This window comes from Rhinopithecus bieti, unplaced genomic scaffold (genome assembly GCF_001698545.2).
Source record: "Rhinopithecus bieti isolate Rb0 unplaced genomic scaffold, ASM169854v2 scaffold_25940, whole genome shotgun sequence".
NCBI lineage: Eukaryota > Metazoa > Chordata > Mammalia > Primates > Cercopithecidae > Rhinopithecus > Rhinopithecus bieti.
In genome coordinates this window covers 1,288,585-1,306,523 of record NW_016811810.1, presented here as the reverse complement: position 1 = coordinate 1,306,523, position 17,939 = coordinate 1,288,585, and the positions used below count along the sequence as shown (strand labels likewise).

The 17,939-nt window shown below is 36.8% G+C and overlaps 1 protein-coding gene across 1 annotated transcript in view; it reads left to right on the top strand.

Annotated features, from left to right (window-relative positions):
- Window positions 1–17,939, top strand: part of PTK2 (protein tyrosine kinase 2) — a 368,771-nt gene that overhangs the window by 154,797 nt on the left and 196,035 nt on the right. The window contains exons 8-9 of the mRNA XM_017895110.1: window positions 11,923–12,002; window positions 12,276–12,338. Of these exons, the coding sequence (XP_017750599.1) occupies window positions 11,923–12,002; window positions 12,276–12,338 (143 nt within the window). The remainder of the gene's footprint in view (window positions 1–11,922; window positions 12,003–12,275; window positions 12,339–17,939) is intronic.

Sequence of the window (17,939 nt, the reverse complement as noted above, 5' to 3'; positions counted from 1 at the left end):
TTACAAACGAGTCATGGATTTTCTTTCTTTTTTTTTTAATTTTTTAATTTTTTTTTCCCTTGCTTGATCTGTGTCATGCTACCTGTACCTCTAGGGTCGTTTTCATCAGTTCTGGAAATGTCTTAGATGTTGTCTATTCCGATATGACCTTTTCTCAGTTTTTGTTATTTCTTCTGGGATTTTGGTTTAGATCTATGTTAGAACTCCTCAGTCTCTGCATTATGTGTTAACTTGTTGTTCATGTTTTTAATTTCTTGTCTTTCTAAAGGATACATAATTCAGATCAGTCTAGTCTGTCAGATTACCAGCCCTCCTCAACCGTGACCAGTTTTGTGTTCGGTGCATTTGTTGATTTTTTTGCTTATGATTTAAATTTTTTTTTTAAATTGCCGGGCCACTTTGTATGGCCCTTATTATTTGCTAATCTCTCTGCCTTTTATTAATATTTCTTTTACCATTCCATATATAATGAATGTCTATTCTGAATGTGAATTATAGCGTCTGAGGTCCTTGGGCTCTTCACATTTGTTGTTGGTGGGTTTCACAGTGACTTTTTTCCTTGTGTGTCAGTTCTGAACTCTTGTTTTGTTGAACTTCACATGTGGAAATCTTGAGGGCCTCGTTTGGGGATTCTTTCCTCTAAAGGTTTGTATTTGCTTGCTGGGAAACAGAAGTTACTACCAAATGGAGACCCTTTGAGTAGATTTTGAAGATGTCGCCTTACTACATGAATCTTAAGATAAGCTCTCTCACTTTGGGAAAGTAAGGAGCAGTGGTCAGTCCTCAGCCAGCTGAGAGCATACATGTCCTCTGTTCCCGTATCTTACAGCCCATGGCTTCTACCAGGATCTTAGCTTGTATTTATTCTTATTTCGTCACTCTGCCCCATTTTCCTTTACCTTCTTGTGACCTCAGTAATGTAAGAATAATTGTTATAATGCATCCAGAATCTGGTCCTGGTTTATATAGCAGGTCCCTTTAGCAATGCTGTTGGAATCCTAAGTCATTGAATCGTTATGATGCTTAATTGCCTTATCACACTTGGATTCATACAAAGGCCCCTTGTAGAAGGGAGCTTGGAGATTCAAGGAGCTGATAAAAAGCCAGTGTGGCTGGAGGGCAGGGTAACGGATGAGACAGTTAGGGATGGCTTGAGGTGCCCTTTTCAGTCATCTGACCTTGATTGTGAAGACACTGAGAAGCCAGAGAAAGTTAAGTGCAAAGGGATGACAGAGTTCAGATCGAGGTTGCAAAAAATGTCATTCTCACTGTTCTGCTAATAGTATATAAGAAGGTAAAGGTCACTATGTGGAGACTTACTGGCGTCAACAAGCTTCATGGCTGAGTGTGATGACTCTGATCAATTGCTTAAATTTAACTGTGGGGAAATTATTTCTCTGTACCTCAAATTTATTTTTTCTACGACATTGTATTATGAAACTTCAGATGTACTGCTGTGTTAAAAGAATTTTATAATGAACACTAGCATACCAACCACTTAGATTCTACCATTCATGTTCATAACCTGTTTGAGGTTTTTTTGTTTTTTTTTTTCTTTTTTTTGCGAGATGGATCTCTGCTCTGGTCCGCCACGGGGTGGGAGTGCAGCTGGCGCGGATCTCAGCTCACTGCGCTCGCCCTCCTCGGCGTTAACCCATCTCCTCCTGCCTCAGCCTCCCAGTAGCTCGGGACTACAGGCGCCCGGCCACCATCGCCCGGCCTAGTTTTTTTATTTTTTAGTAGAGCCAGGGTTTCACCGTGTTAGCCAGGATGGTCCTTCGATCTCCCTGACCTCGTGATCGCCCATCTCAGCCTCCCAAAGTGCTGGTGATTCACAGGTTTGAGCCCCGCGCCCGGCCCACATAACTGTTTTATCTCCTCCATCCCTTTAGCCATTAATCCATTTTAAATTTTCGTACATTTCGAAGTAAGTTTCAAGTGTCAGCACACTTCAACATAAGTATCGTTAACCTAGAATTCAGTATTCAATTATGGTTTTTGTTTTGATTTATACACAGTTAAATACATAAATATTAAGTATACATTTACTGAGTTTTCACAGGTACATTCACCAGAATAATCTGAATCCCTGTAGAGTGTAGAATATGACCATCACCCAGGAAAGTTTCCCACTGACCCTTCCCAGTCAATCCTTGCCCCCAGTCATGGGAAGCAACCATTGCTCCTCTGTTTTTCCCACCGTAGTTTAGTTTTGCCTGTTTTAGAATTTCTTATAAACAGATTTTATAGTGCATATTCTTTTATGTGAAGTTTGTTTTCTCATGATGTTTTTGAGATTTCAGTAATTTTTTTATTGTTGAGTAGTATTCTGTTATGTAAGTATATTGTAATGTATTTATCCATTCTTCTGTTGATGAACATCTGGATTGTTTCCCTTTTTTTTTTTAAACTATTAATGAGATGACTAGGAACAGTCTTTGACAAGCATTTTTGTGAACATGGGCTGGGACTTTCATGTTAAATGAAATTTGTATCTACCCTTTGATCCTTCACGGTTGTATGATTTTATATTCCCTCCAGTAATGTATGAGAGTTCTGGTTTCTCTACATTCTATCCCACATTTGATGTTGTCAGTGTTTTGTTTTAGCCTTTTGACTGGGTGGGTATGTGGTTGAATGATGTGGGATTTTATATTCACTTCTCTGAGTACCAGCTAATCGTTGTTTGCGTTGTTTATTCTTCCGTGTGCATATTGAATGTTAGTAGGTCTCCTTTTTTTTTTAAATTGTGGTAGAACACATACTTAATCATCATAAAATTTTCCATCTTAACCATTTTTAAGTGTGCAGTTCAGCGGTGCTACATACGTTCATAATGTAGCACGACCATCCCCACCATCCTTCTCTGTAACTCTTTTCATCTTATAAAGCTGAAAGTCTATAGACAATATTTCCCCATTTGTCCTCTCCTTGCAGCCCCTGGCAACCACCATTCTACTTTCTGTCTCTATGATTTTAAAATGTAGGACTTTTCATATACCTTGGATACTAGCCCTTTGTCATGTTATGTTTTGCTAATATTTTCTCTGAGTCTGTAGCTTGTCTGTTCATTTTCTTAACTGATCTTAGGTTTCCTTTTTTTGTTTTTTTGAGACAAAGTCTTGCTCTGTTGCCTAGTCTGGCGTGCAGTGGTGCGATCTCGGCTCACTGCAATCTCCGCCTCCCAGGTTCAGTGATTCTCCTGCCTCAATCTCCTGAGTAGCTGGGACTACAGGCGCCCACCACCATGTCTGGCTAATTTTTTGTATTTTTCGTAGAGACGGGGTTTCACCATGTTGGCCAGGATAGTCTCGATCTCCTGACCTCATGATTTCACCCACCTCGGCCTTCCAAAGTGCTGGGATTACAGGTGTGAGCCTCCGCGCCCGGCCCTTTTTTTTTTTTAAAAGTCTGGAAAATGGGCAGAGGGGATTGTTGTGAATCTTCAGTGAAACAGCATATCAAAGCACTTAGAAATGTCTGGCACATACTGAACACACTCCTTAGTGTTCTCTGTTTTAATTTCTATGCAGATGAATCAGTATTTTTAATGGGGCCAGACACAGTGGCTCGTGCCTGTAATCTCAGCCCTTTGGGAAGCTGAGGCTAAAGGACCACTTGTGCTTGAGTGTGGGCTGCAGTGAGCCATGGTTGTGCCATTGTACTCCAGCCTGGATGACAGAGCAAGACCCAGTTTCTAAAAATACCTATATTTTATACATACCATATATATGTATATATTTGGTTTAGCCAGGGCAGAAATAAAATTATTATGTTTAAATTATTTCTACCACCACTCCTATCCCATGAAAAGAAGAGAGGGAGGGAAATAGATAGATTACAATAAAATGCCCTAATTTTATTATTTCTCTTTCTGAAAATTCATCCAAGTCCATTTTGGGAGGGGTCACAAGGAAAACACTGACAAGTTTTTGAGCGTTATATTACTGGTTGGACATAATTATTAAGGATGCACATAGTTGCATTAAAAGATGGCCTAAATGTGACTACCCATGTGGAAATTTCAATGACTCACTAAATATTTTGACCTATTTGTGAATATTCTGAAATACAGTAATCAGCATGCTCTAAAAATAAACTAGAATCTTGTTATTAACACTATTCACTGTAGAGCAGGAATTTATAAAAATGGGTTTGACAATAAAGCTAATGACTCATGAGAAAGCAGGAAAAGTATGGTTTACCCTGGAATCAAATTTTTTCTTTGCCATATAACATTTATTTTTTCTCTCTCAACTCTCATTTTTTAAGTTGTAAGTATTTCATTGGCAAGTTTTTGCAAATGGCGGTGGCTGTTAGTTTGAAGGCCAGTGTCCATGTTTAGTCAAGAAGTCGTATTAGTCTGCATTGAGGATGCTGAACTTGTATAGAAATCTTTTAGCACTGTTGAAACGTTCAGCTCTTCAGATGCCGGAGCCTGATGTGAGTTTGTCATTGTTTACTCCTACCGGAGTTAGGACTTAGAATGAGTATGTCCACCCATTAGCTTTTAAATGACATTAAATAATCAGTGGTTTCCTTGACATAAGGAGTTTCAGTAGGAAGTTGAAGAGAATATTGAGTCTAGAACTGCAACTTAACTCTATAATATAGAAGCTTAACTTAACTATAGAATCTTGTGAGGTGCCGGGGCATACTTCTTATTGGTCAACTTCCCTTTATTTTTATTCCAGTTTTGTTTTTTAATTTTTACAAGTTTTCAGATAATTGTATCATTAGAAATTGACTTACTTCTCTATATTTTCTTGGCCTTAAAACTGTCAGTTAAGAAACATTGTGAAATTGCAGGTCTAAGAGGGAAATCTTAGTTTAAGCCTTAGTTAAGCCTGGCATTCTCAGTATGGGAATTATCAGCTGCCCTTTTCCAGACAAGCTAAAATGTAACATAGGTCTAACTCTCTTATTAGAAGGTTTACTTTCTGTGCTTTGAAGATTTAGTTGTGTACATTTCTTCTCCCCTTTTCACTCTTGTGTATTTTTGGTAATTGAAGGAGAAGCACTCATAGTTAATAAAGAGTGTAACATTCATGCACACGTGTGTTTATTGGGGCACTATTCACAATAGCAAAGACTTGGAACCAACCCAGATGTTCATCAGTGATAGACTGGATTAAGAAAATGTGGCACATATACACCATGGAATACTATGCAGCCATAAAAATGGACGAGTTCATGTCCTTTGTAGGGACATGGGTGAAACTAGAAACCATCATCCTGAGCCAACTATCGCAATGACAGAAAACCAAACACCGCATGTTCTCACTCATAGGTGGGAATTGTGGGAATTGAACAGTGAGAACACTTGGACACAGGAAGGGGAACATCACACACTGGGCCTGTCGTGGGATGGGGAGAGGGGGGAGGGATAGCATTAGGAGATATACCTAATGTAAATGACGAGTTAATGGGTGCAACACACCAAAATGGCAGATGTATACATATGTAACAAACCTGCACGTTGTGCACATGTACCCTAGAACTTAAAGTATAATAATTATAATAATAATAATAAAAAGTGTGACGTCATATGCAAAGGTTTGCCAAGCAGAGACTCTGGCCTGAGCCAGAGTGTTTAAGGTATGTGTTGGAGGTCAGTCTCATAGGCATACAACCGCCTACGTGACTGACCTCATTTATTCACATTCCAGACCCTAGAGAGAAAACAGGTGTTTACCATCAAAACAGTGTGTGCATAAATTATCTGGTTCAAATTGGTGGCCAGTTTTTTCACCAGTTGGTGGTCAAATTTTGGCCGTCTTCAGGTATGCAAAAGTGCTCTTATCAGACAGAACATTTCAGGGGTTTAGTTTTTAAGAGACTAAGGGCCAGCCCTGAAAATATACCTTTCTTGGGAATGAACAGGATGTGAACATCCCAGACCTGCCGCTGAGTTAACATTTTCCTGCATAATTTGCCTTTTCTTTCCTGGAATTAGGTTACTTCTGCTCAGTCTTCAGCTCTTAATTTAAATCAGCTTTCCATGTAAAGCACCATTTACTTGTGCATAGTACCCGTACATTTCTAATATAACATAATACACATTTAAAAACACAAAATTTGTTTTATTGAGGTATAATTTGCATACAATAAAATAATCAATTTAAGTGTGCAGTTTAGTAAGTTTTGACATTTGTATACAGTCCAGTAATTACCACTTCAGTCATGATATAATACAATATAGGAATAAGGAAATTGATATTGGCAGAATACTGTTTACTAGACTGCAAACCTAATTTAGATTTCACTAATGTTTACACACACTCAAGTGTGTGTGTTTGTGTGTAATTCTGTGCAGTTTCATCACAGGTGCAAATGTATGTAATCATCATAATCAAAATGCAGAACTATCCTGTGAACACAAAGAAAATCCCTGTTGCGTTATTAGTCACATGCTATCCCATCCCTAACTCTAGCAACCACTAATCTGTTGTTTATACATTATACTTAACTGTTGTTAATCTGTGGTACCTACCAACAGGGTGTGCATTCAGTGAGAGCAAATAAGAAGTCTGTCTTCTTCACTGCTGTATCCACAACACAGTAGGGCATGGGTTTTAGGTACTCAATTTATTATCTTCAGTAATTTAATATTGAGAATTGACTTTTAATCCTAATGCCCTGATATTCAAAACTTTTAGATGAGATTTGTTAGAAGATGTCATGAAAAAAGTCCAAGAAATAAAGGAAATTTTTGAAGTTTGAGAAATCAGATTGTATGTGTGCATGTGCTCCCACCCAAGTACACATGGGCACACACACACTCAACATCAAATTTTCTTTCAAAATAGTGCTATGCAGTTGGATTCTTAATTTACTACTTTTTTTTTTTTTTTTTTTTTTTTTTTTTGAGATAAGGTCTCGCTCTGTCACCCACGCTGGAGAGCAGTGGCACGATCTCGGCTCACTGCAACCTCTGCCTCCTGGGTTCAAACGATTCTCCTTCCTCAGCCTCCTGTGTAGCTAGGTCTAAAGGTGCACACCACCATGCCTGCCTAATCTTTGTATTTGTAGTAAAGAGATGGTTTCACCATGTTAACCAGCCTGGTCTTGAACTCCTGAACTCAGGTGATCCACCTGCCTTGGCCTCCCAAAGTACTGGGATTGTAGGTGTGAGCCATCATGCCTGGCCCCTTCATTTACTTCTGATAAAATTTGGGGTTACTTAACCATTGTAAATGGACAACAAAGAGAGATAATGGAAACGCTGTCATATAACTTTATGATCTATCCTCAATAGAACATTCAAAGTAATTATTTTTAAATTAAAATTTACCATTACCTTTGTGTAAGTTCCATGTATGTTTTATTCACTACAATATCCTGGCACATGATAGTCATTTTATAAACATTTGATAAATTAATGAATGTGTAACTGTGTTAAATGACATTGAATTGTTTAAGCATATATAACTCATTAAGGTAGCATAATTGTTCATTTGTATCTTTTATAGCTTAGGTATGAAAGAGGAAAAATTAATTAGGATTAATTTGGAGCTGCCATTGAGTTCCTTCTGTATACAAAATACTTCACCGAATCTGACAAAAACTCAAGTCAACTAGGCTCTGAGAGTAAAATTACTTGCTTTTGGTCACCCAGCTAGTAAGTAAGCCTAGTCAGTTTTGCCTTTGTCTGCCCTCTGCCCTGTCCTCTTTCGGTGCTACCAAGGAAATCTGAGTCCAATTGATAAATTTGTGTACCTGTTAGAATATTCAAAAGAGACCAAAATGAAACAAAATCTCATGTGGTAGCCAAAGCATTGAGTTGACATATGCAATACATTATGGAGTAATTTAGCATCAATATTTTCTATTAGAAAATGTGAACAGTTTTTATGTTAAAACCTGTGCTTCATTCTATTGCAGAGTAAGATGAAGGAACTCCTTAATACACATACAATACTTGCACAAAGAAAGAAGTCCAAATCCATCCTAGTTTTTTTGTTTCTTTTTTGATGCGATCTAAGCTCACTGCAAGCTCCGCCTCCCGGGTTCACACCATTCTCCATCCTCGGCCTCCTGAGTAGCTGGGAGGCGCCTGTCACCAGGCCCAGCTAATAATATATATATATATATAATATATATATATATATAGTAGATAATTAGTTATGTTCATATATTTTTTTTTTTCCCCCCCGAGTAGAGATGGGTTTCACTGTGTTGAAGCCAGGCGCCGATCTCCTGGACCCTTGTGATCCGCCCACCTCGTTCCTCCCAAAGTTAACTAGGATTACAGCATGGAGGCCCCACTGCGGCCCAGGCGCCATCCTAGTTTTTTTTGTTTTTCTTTTTTTTGTGAGGACAAAGTTGCTCTTGGCCCCAGGCTGGAGTGCGAGTGGCACCCGGATTCTCAAGCTCCACGAACCTCCGCCGTCCTGGGCCGCCTCCTGGGTTCAAGTGATTCTCCTGCCGTAGCCTCCCGAGTAGCTGGGATCATAGGCACCTGTCACCATGCCCAGCTGATTTTTTGTATTTTTAGTAGAGACGGGGTTTCACCATGTTGGCCAGGCTGGTCTCAAACTCCTGACCTCAGGTGATCCGCCCGCCTTGGCCTCCCAAAGTGCTGGGATTGCAGGTGTGAGCCACTGTGCCCGGCCAACAAATTGATTTTTAAAAATCAACTTTCAGAAGTCTTCTTTTGGAAGAATCTTGCACATTTCCTGGACCTGGATATAATCCACAATAGAAAAAGAGAATACAACACAGTGACAGTGTTCCAGCACCTTAGGAGATGCATGTGAATCTGTTGTGGTTGATACTCGGGATGCAAGGGTAAATGAGAGGTGGTTCCTGCTTGTTAATCTTCATTCTAGTAGAGAATAACTGCACTGTGGAAGGGTTCACAAGTTGTAGGTACAAACTAAAGCTGGAGTTTTAGGGGCTGATAGATCTGGATTTTGAATCCTGACTTTAATACTTGCTTAACACAAAGTTAAGTTTTCTGATCTTTGTATATAATAGGACTAATAAACTCTACCTTGAAGAATTATTGTAAAGATCAGAAATATATGTAAAATGCTTAGCGTAGTAACTGGTCCCTGGTGGATACTCCTTAAGTAGGATTATTATCTACTGCTATCATTTTGATAATTCTTTCAGGCTTTTTCTGAGGCTGTAAAATGGGGATGATAGTAGTACCCATCTCACAGTGATGGTCTGATGATTAAATGAGATATTACATGTAAATCTGCTTGACATGGTGCTAGGTATATATACTTTATAGAAACTTAAATGCTTGATAAATTTGGTTTCACAAATGATAGCAGTTCTGCTGGGAGTTAGTGAAAGAGAGGTAGTCAAGAAGTGTTTTATAAGGGAAATGAACAAAGTGTGTACATAATTCTGAGTCTTGAAGCCCAGCCTCAGGATGTGACCTCGCTCAGTGGCTTGAGAGAACACTCTCTAGAGCCTAGATAACAGGGAGCATTGAGACGCTGAACAGAGTTTGCTTTCTCTCCGGCTGCAGAGGGGAAGCTGCTTTGGAGCTTGAGGGGAGGATGCGGGTCTGTGGTGATGCCTTATTCTATTTCAGATCTATACTCTTTGCAGAATACTTTGATCACATCGGGCCACAAATAGATTTCAGTCTGTGATCATACAGCTCTGATAATCGAAATTAAAGCTACAGGAAAATAGTTCTCAGAACTTTGAAATCATTCTCATAAATGAGATTTTTTAAATGAAGATTATTAAATTATAATTTCCCATTTTTTCATTTTTACAATACGAATTTTGTTTTGATGATGAAATATAGCATTTGATTATTTTTCCTACCTGTGAATAGTGTTTAAAAATTGTAGCAATTAATCTTCAAGATTAATTGAATTTCATAGTGGTGCATTTTCCTCAACATGTAATTGGCGGTCTACAGTAGTTCCTCTGAAATCTGCATCAGACAACTAAAAGCCACTGAATGTTTCCATCAGAGTAGCTGTGGTATTTTTCTGCCTATCTAAATACCTATCTTGGTTTAATTCTTGCGCCTTTATTTTTGTACTCGATAATAAACCTACTTATGGTGCAAAACAGGCTTTAGATTGAGACTTATTTTTTGCTTTGTAGAAACAAGAGCCAATTGAAGTTAAACAAATTGTTCTAGACCTAAAGCTTTTTACCTAACTGACTGGATTAATTCAGTTGCAGCTGATCAGTCTTGAGTGCCCGCTATGTGGAATTAGTAGAAACTCTTGTTCCTTGTAAAGGATGGAAAATACATATGGAAAATAACATTTATGTACCCACCCTCCAGTTTGATGACTGTTCACTCATTTGTTTACTCATTCATTCAATAAATATTTATTGAGCACCCAGACTTAGATGCTAATGCAGAAAATAAAGAAAGGTTTTGAGACAGAATAGTCCTTAAATCAGTAATAGCACATAGTTGTCCACTGCTAGCTGAGGGAATGTTTTGCCTACTTTAAGAGAAAATAATGAGTAAATGTTCATACTTTTTAAATGCATGTTAAGTTATGAATTCCTGATAGGTTAAAGAGAGTATGCCCATCTGATGTGTTTTATCTTCTCTGTAACAGAGATATGGCAGGCTTACTGGAGGACGTATGAAATCAGTGAATTGTAGAGCTTCCTAGGCAAGCATTATTCAATTTCCAGATAGTTTTAACTGGCCATTTGAGATTTGTCTTCATGAGTTGAAAGTGGAGTTTATACTATGATTTCTCCAGCTGCTCATCTAAGCATGAAGAGGATGAGTGGGTAGGTTCAACATGGCTTGGGTTTACCAAGCAATTCAAACAGAGGGATAATGGGAGACAGGGGAGCTGGTTGTCTTTGCAAGGGACGGTCATAATGAGGAACCATCCAGTATGAAGTAGACAAAGATTGGTGTGGAGTGAGAGGTGACTTAACTGGGGATGGAACTCTTTGAACAAATGAGCTAGCAGGCTAGGAGGCAGTTGTTGAAGAACAGGATGTTTGAAAATTTTTTTAGGGCAGAAGTCAAGACACTTTTTGTGTAAAGGGTCAGAGTAAATATTTTAGACTGAGGAACGAGGCAAAGTGGAGGGTATTATGAAAGTACAGAACAAGAGAGAAGACAAATTTGCACAAATTTTTGTGTTGATAAAATTCATAGTAGAGCGTAGTTTTCTAGTAACACAGGTGTGCTGCTGCAGAGAATGGGATACTTCTTGGAGGAACGGGGGATAACATTTCATGTGAGGTTCAAAATGGGTACTCTTATCAAAATAAACTGCAGATTTTAATCTCTTCAGGCTAATCTGCAAGGAAATGGTACACATATCATCTTTGAAAATGTGTTCACAGTGACAATTACTTGCAAGTACTGATATCACTCTTATCAGCTTTTAAAATTGAGTTTATTCATTGTTTAGAAGGCATTTCAAGAATTCCATTAGATTCTTGTCTTTGCTTTAGACTTTAAGCTTGTATTACTTTGCAGATTAATCACTTAAAATTGATGGTTAGATGGAAACACCTCAGCTGCACATTTAAATGGATTTTGAAGTATGTAAATCCTTTGCCTTTTCAATGGAGTCCAAAATATGCTGCTGGAACTGTAGTTTGAGGTCAGAAAATACATCTGCAAATTTTTGTAGAAATGGAAATTTCCCTTCTTGTTTTCACTTTTGACAGCATGGGAAGGGTGTGGAGCAGCTGAAGGTTATTATGATTCAGACTCTATTCATTGTTTCTTAATGTCCCATTTAAGTGCTCATAGATTATATGAGCTTTTCTTATTAGGAGACCGTTTTATTTCTTTAATAATTTTTGGTATAACTCATGTTTATATCTTTAACATCAAGCATAATTACTGACACAATGTAAACTATATGAAAGGTACTCAGGAAACATTTATTGAGTGCATATATCTAATATTTTTCTTTTAAAACAGTGTTGTTTATCCTATTCCTTTTGTTGCAGGTGAAGAGCGATTATATGTTAGAGATAGCTGATCAAGTGGACCAGGAAATTGCTTTGAAGTTGGGTTGTCTAGAAATACGGTAAGATGGTAACTATACATTGAGGCCTTTATTTATCAATTTTTAAATTATTTTTGAATATTTTGCAGGTATTTTCCTTTTCTTCATAATGATTATCAGTGAAATACTGAATAAAATTTGAGTAAATTATGAACTGTTGGTTTGGTGCAAAGGTAATTGCAGTTGTTGCCATTGATTTTATTTATTATTCAGATGCCTCTCCCCAGTTTTATCATTTAACAACATAACCATTCCTTATATATACATATAAATGTATGTCTTCCCTGATTTTAGGCGATCATACTGGGAGATGCGGGGCAATGCACTAGAAAAGAAGTCTAACTATGAAGTATTAGAGTAAGTATTATACTTATAAGCTATACCTGCAAATATGCAGAACTAAATTATTTCGTAGTTTATCTTAAATACTGATTCTGAAACACTACTATTTCTAAAATTTTATATCTAGAAGAGGAAAAGAACAGAATCCTTGATGACATTAATTGTGTTAGTAAACATTTAGATTTGTTGATAGATGTCTTAAAGCTAATATTGTATATGGCCTGTTAACATACACATTTTGTCTGTGTAGAGTTAATCATAGCAAGGTGATATTTTTTCTAATTTATATTGAATTCTACAGCTGCCTATAAGTTGCTTATAAATTATTGTTCGTATTCTCTGTATAAGTTACTACAGATTGTTTTTCACAAACGGAGATACGGAAGTTACTCACTGCTATGTATCAGAAAAATCTAGAATAACTAGAAATTTTTCCAATAATGAAATTAATTTGTGCATTAGACTGTTATATTAGATTGTATTAAATTAACCCAATCTGGAGTTTATATCGTGGGAGGCTAGAAGCCCTATACTTCATCTTTTTCATAATTAATTCAGCAAAAGATAATTGAACACTGAGTCCTTTGTAGCTAAGTGCCGGAGATTTGGAAATAAAACAAAATTTTAACCCCCAGGAAGCATTCGGCTAAAAGGAAGACTCTCAGACAAGTGAGCAAAATTATAACGTAATGTGCTAGAAATGAAAGTGGAAGTATCAGCTGGGTGTTTGCAGGAGAATGGTGCTTGACGTGTGAGGTGTTTTCACATGGAGATGTTATTTAACCTAAGTCTTAAAGAATGAGTGGTTCGCAAAGTGTAGGTATGTGGGGTTTGTTGCATGGGAGCAAGGAAGCCAGTCAAGAGGATAAATCAGCATTTGCAAAGGCACAGAAACATGGACCATCAGGCAAAGGTTAGGAAACTCTTAAGTTGGTTGTGAGTAGATAGAATATCATTCTTATGAGGGAGATAGGGACATGTATACAGGGACCAGGTTATTACCTATCTAGTACATTCTTCAAAGAGTCTGAACTTAGCCTTTGAGCATTGCTGACTCATCATTTCAAGCAGGACAATTACATGATGAGATTCGCAAGTTAGAATTCCATATTTGTGAGATTAGAATTTTATTAAAGAAGATTAAAGATGGAAGCAATGATCCAGGAAGCTGCTGTACCTTTCTTGTCCATGTGAGAATGATGAGGCTGTGAGACAGAAGGAAGCAGTGGCCGTGGAGACATGGGCTAGCAGAGGCAGAGTCTATGTGACTGGAGCCTGATTACATTTGAATCAAGGACAGGGAGGAACCCAAGGAGTCTCTTGGTTTTCTCTCATGGGCCACTATGGATACCGGTCACAGAAAAGAAGTGTGCTTGAGGAGAAAGAAAACAAGTTACTTGGGGTATGTTGATTTTTAGTTCTAAGGGAACATTCATGTTTTTTAAAATGAAAAAGGAAAGATCACTGTTCGTTTATTTCACTGTTATGAAATCACAAATACCAGCAGCATTAAAAAACATCTCTTATGGTACTCTGTGCTTAGATCTTGGTTTCTAGTACCGTTCTTCAGTGGAAGGAACCAGAGCTCCTTGGAAAAATGCAGTTCGAGGGAGAGGAGAAAAAACACAAGGGTGAGCCCTAGAGCTGTTTATAGTGCCAGAAAGAAGGAAGTGCTCAAAAAGCAAGAGGATGGGGCTGTGTCAAAGGATGGAGCCAGTGGAAAAAGTTCCCAGTGACAAAGCTGGAGCAATTCGAGCAACAAATTAAGTTACATAGTATTAGATTATAACCCAAAGTATAAATACCCATGAGTCCATAGTAATATAAATACTTGAATGAATAAATATTTAAAGGAGCAGTGACAAATTTCCTCTACAGAAAAATTCCAAAAAATTTATGTAGATTCCCTCTCTCAAAGGAGATGGGGCATAAAACTCACCTCTAACATATGAGCTACATTTAGTGGCTTGTTTCTAAAGAGTATAATAAGGAAAGGAAGTGTGGGGAAAAAGGAACTTTACAATGAAGAAACCTGACAGGCATGACCTCAGCCAGGTGGTCAAAGTTAACATCACCAGTGATCAGTAGTGTTGATAGTGTGCAACCATGATGTAATGTGTTGAGAAAGATACTTTACCTCTGTAGCCTTCCTCATAACAAAACCCCATAACCTGAGTCTAATCATGAGAAAAAACATCAAACAAATCCCTCTTCAGGGACGTTTTACAAAGTACCTAACCAGTACTCCTCAAAAGTTGTCAAGGTGATGAAGGAAACAGTGGAAGTCAGAGAAACTCACATATCCAGGAGTTGCCTAAAGAAACATGATGATTACATGTAATGTGGTGTCCTCGATAAGATCTTGGAACAGAAAAAGGATAGGGAAAAAACTGATGAAATCTGAGTATAGAGTTTGTTAATCATAATATATTCATACTGGTTTATTATTTGTGACAAATGTACCAAAGTAATGCAAGATATTAATAGTAGGGGGACCTGGGTGTGGACTATACAGGATACTCTCTTTGTAACTCTTTTGTAAATCTAAAACTATTGTAAAATAAAAGGCCTATCTAAAAAAAAATCCTGATGGGAGAATTAAGCAAGTAGGTAGAGATGATCTAAAAAGGTACAATAGATGGCGAATAGTTATGTGAAGTCAAGAGAGGAGTGCTAGTTCAGTGGCCTGACTGAGTTACGTACAGGGAGAGGACTCCAGGAATATATGTGATCATCTTTCAGGGTCACTGTGGAAGCCTACCATAGTGTAGTGGCTGGGGAAAAAGAATGATGAGATTTGTATTCTACCTATCTCTATGTGAGGCCAAGACAGGAAAATGAAATGGTAACTGAAAGATAGAGTCTGTGTGAGAACCAGAGGTGTACAAAGGAATGAAGACAGCCAGACATACTGTCAAAAGGATACAGAGTTATAGGAAGAGAGATACTTGAAAAAAATTTCCACGAATAATACATTGACATGTTTTTAATCGCCAAAACAGTTAAAGAAAAGCAGATTATCTGTCAAGGTGAATTTCTGAATGGTACGTTTGGAGAGAAGAATTTTAAGTTCAAGATCTGTTTGAAATGAAAGTCAAATTTTGCACTGAAGTTGGTGTAAATTTGGCTTCTTTCTGGAAATTACAGAACTTCAGATGATCAGAGAAGAGACGAATAGAAGAGGACAAATTAGGGCTTTAACCAGTGGTTTCAAAACGTTAACGTAGTTTTTGTCAGGGGTCAGTGAAATGGAGAATATGAGAATTGCTATACCTAAGTAAGGGCTTGTGATTATTATTGCTTGAAACAGGAGAACTAGACAGCATGAGTTTGTAAATTAGATCCTTCTTAGAGGACTGCATGGAAAGTTGAATGATCTATTGTTTTGATAAGGCTGTTTCATCTTAGTTAATTTATATGTGCGATATTTAAAGTAAGTAAATATGATAGTTAAAAGAAAGAGGAATCTTGAGTTTCTTGTAGTTCTAGGATATTATTGTGCTTATTTTGCTGTCCCCTCTTTCTGAATTCCTGTGCTTTTGTTCCATGATAATGATTCTTTGGAATTATACAACTTGTGTGAATTCAGCACCCTGTCTCCTTATAAGTAGATTAGTTGAGTGACCTCTTGAAGCAGAATATCTGGGTTCAAGTCCTTATCACACCTTGACTATTTTATTTGCCAAGTTTTATTGGTAAGCTCTTGGTGTCTGTTTCCAAACGTGTAAAATGGGGATATTGGTGATACATATATGGGAGCGTTGTAAGGAGTTAGATGAGATAATTTATGTCAAGAGCTTAATGCATATTGTACCCAACACTGAATAAATGTGGACTATAATTATGATTATTATCCATGGGAGTTACTGATTGTCAGGATAAAAACCAAACTGTAGAGTTTCTTTAAAGAGCATTAAGAAAAAAAATGATAGAAAACAATGTTATTGTTCATCTGTTGATTTAATTTTGAGCCCTTTTAAAATGATTTATAATTTATTTGTTTTCAAAGGTAATAATGCATTCTAGTTAGAGAAACATTGAAACTACACTGTCAAATAAAATTTTTTCAACTCCTCTTACTGATAACCACCATCATAGTTTTAGTAAATATCCTTATAGTTCTCTGTTTTAACACTTGTGTGCACATTCAATGCATAGTTTTAATGTAAGTGGAATGATCCTATATGCATCTTGCTTTTTTTATTCAGCTTTATGTTTAATAGATCTTTCCACGTGACTAAATAGAAATATACATTAGTATATAGTCCACCCAATGAGTATATAATACTACATTTAAACAGCCACATAATAGTGGACATTCAGTTCAGGTTAATAACAGTGTAAGGCATGGTGCCATTTTTTGTTCATTTTTGCCTATATGATAGGCAACAGATAACTTGCTTTATATTAGTTTGATTACTGGTGATATTAAACTTCTTCACATACATGGCCATTTTTAAGTTTTTGTGTAAATTAACTATTTTAAATAAGCTTTTCTAATATGTTTATTTTTTCTTTATTAACCTTAAGCAGTCTTTGTCATGTTAACACTATCTTGTAATGTTTGTTCTGTATTTTCTTTCCTAGCTCGTCATTTTCTTTCAACTATGTGTATATGGCTCTCATCATACAGAAGTTTGTCTTTGTTTAATGTAGTAAAATCGTATTTTATTTTGGTTTTGAGTTTTAAGATCCTATTTTAAAAGGCATTTCAGAAGTTAAAATTGTTAAATGTTTGTTTTGAAACTTTTGTGCATTCATTTCTGTTTTTACATTTTCAAATGTGTGGATTTTAAAAAATATTTTCTTTTTAAATTAACTTTTGACTTAATGGCATTATGCTCAGATAGCATGGTCTGTGTGACAAGAGGCTCTCAACTTTTGTGGAGCCTTCCTTTGTGGACCCTAGAATAAGATCATTTTCCCCTAGTGTTTTATCATGAAAAAGTTTCAAAAATACAAAAAAGTTGAGAGACTTGTTCAGTCAGCATCTGTGTGTCTAGCACCTGAATACTACAGTTATTAACATTTTGTTGTATTTGCTTTGTGTGATCAGTTGTTATAAATGTTTTAGTGTGATTTTAAAAATGCATTTCCTATTCAAGCTTGTTAACATACCCATCTGTGATAATGACTTTGCCAGTTTCCTCCTATAAGTCAATTAATTTTTCCTTTGTATTTTGAGGCTCTTTTATTTAAACATCCAAACAATATACGTTTTTGGTAAATTGAATCTTGCATCATTATGTAGTGATCTTCTCTTTGCCTGATAATTTGTTGTTGTTGTTGTTGTTCTGAAATCTGTTTTGCCTTCTTTGGTTAGCCTTGACCTGGTTTATACATTACTATTTTTTCACTTTCATTTTCTGTGTCCTTATACTTTTTAGGTGTGTCTTTTAAAAATGTCATAGTGCTGGATTTCTTAAATCCAGTTTGCTAAATGTGCCTTTGAACTGATAGGTTAAGTACATTTGTATTTCTTAGGATGTGTGATATATTGGACTTGCCTTTATTATCTGTTTCCAGTGTCCTAGAAATGAATTGTGTGTGACTGCATGTGCTGTTTATTTCTTAGTTGGTATTCTTAGTCCACATTTTCTTCTATAATTACTTTGA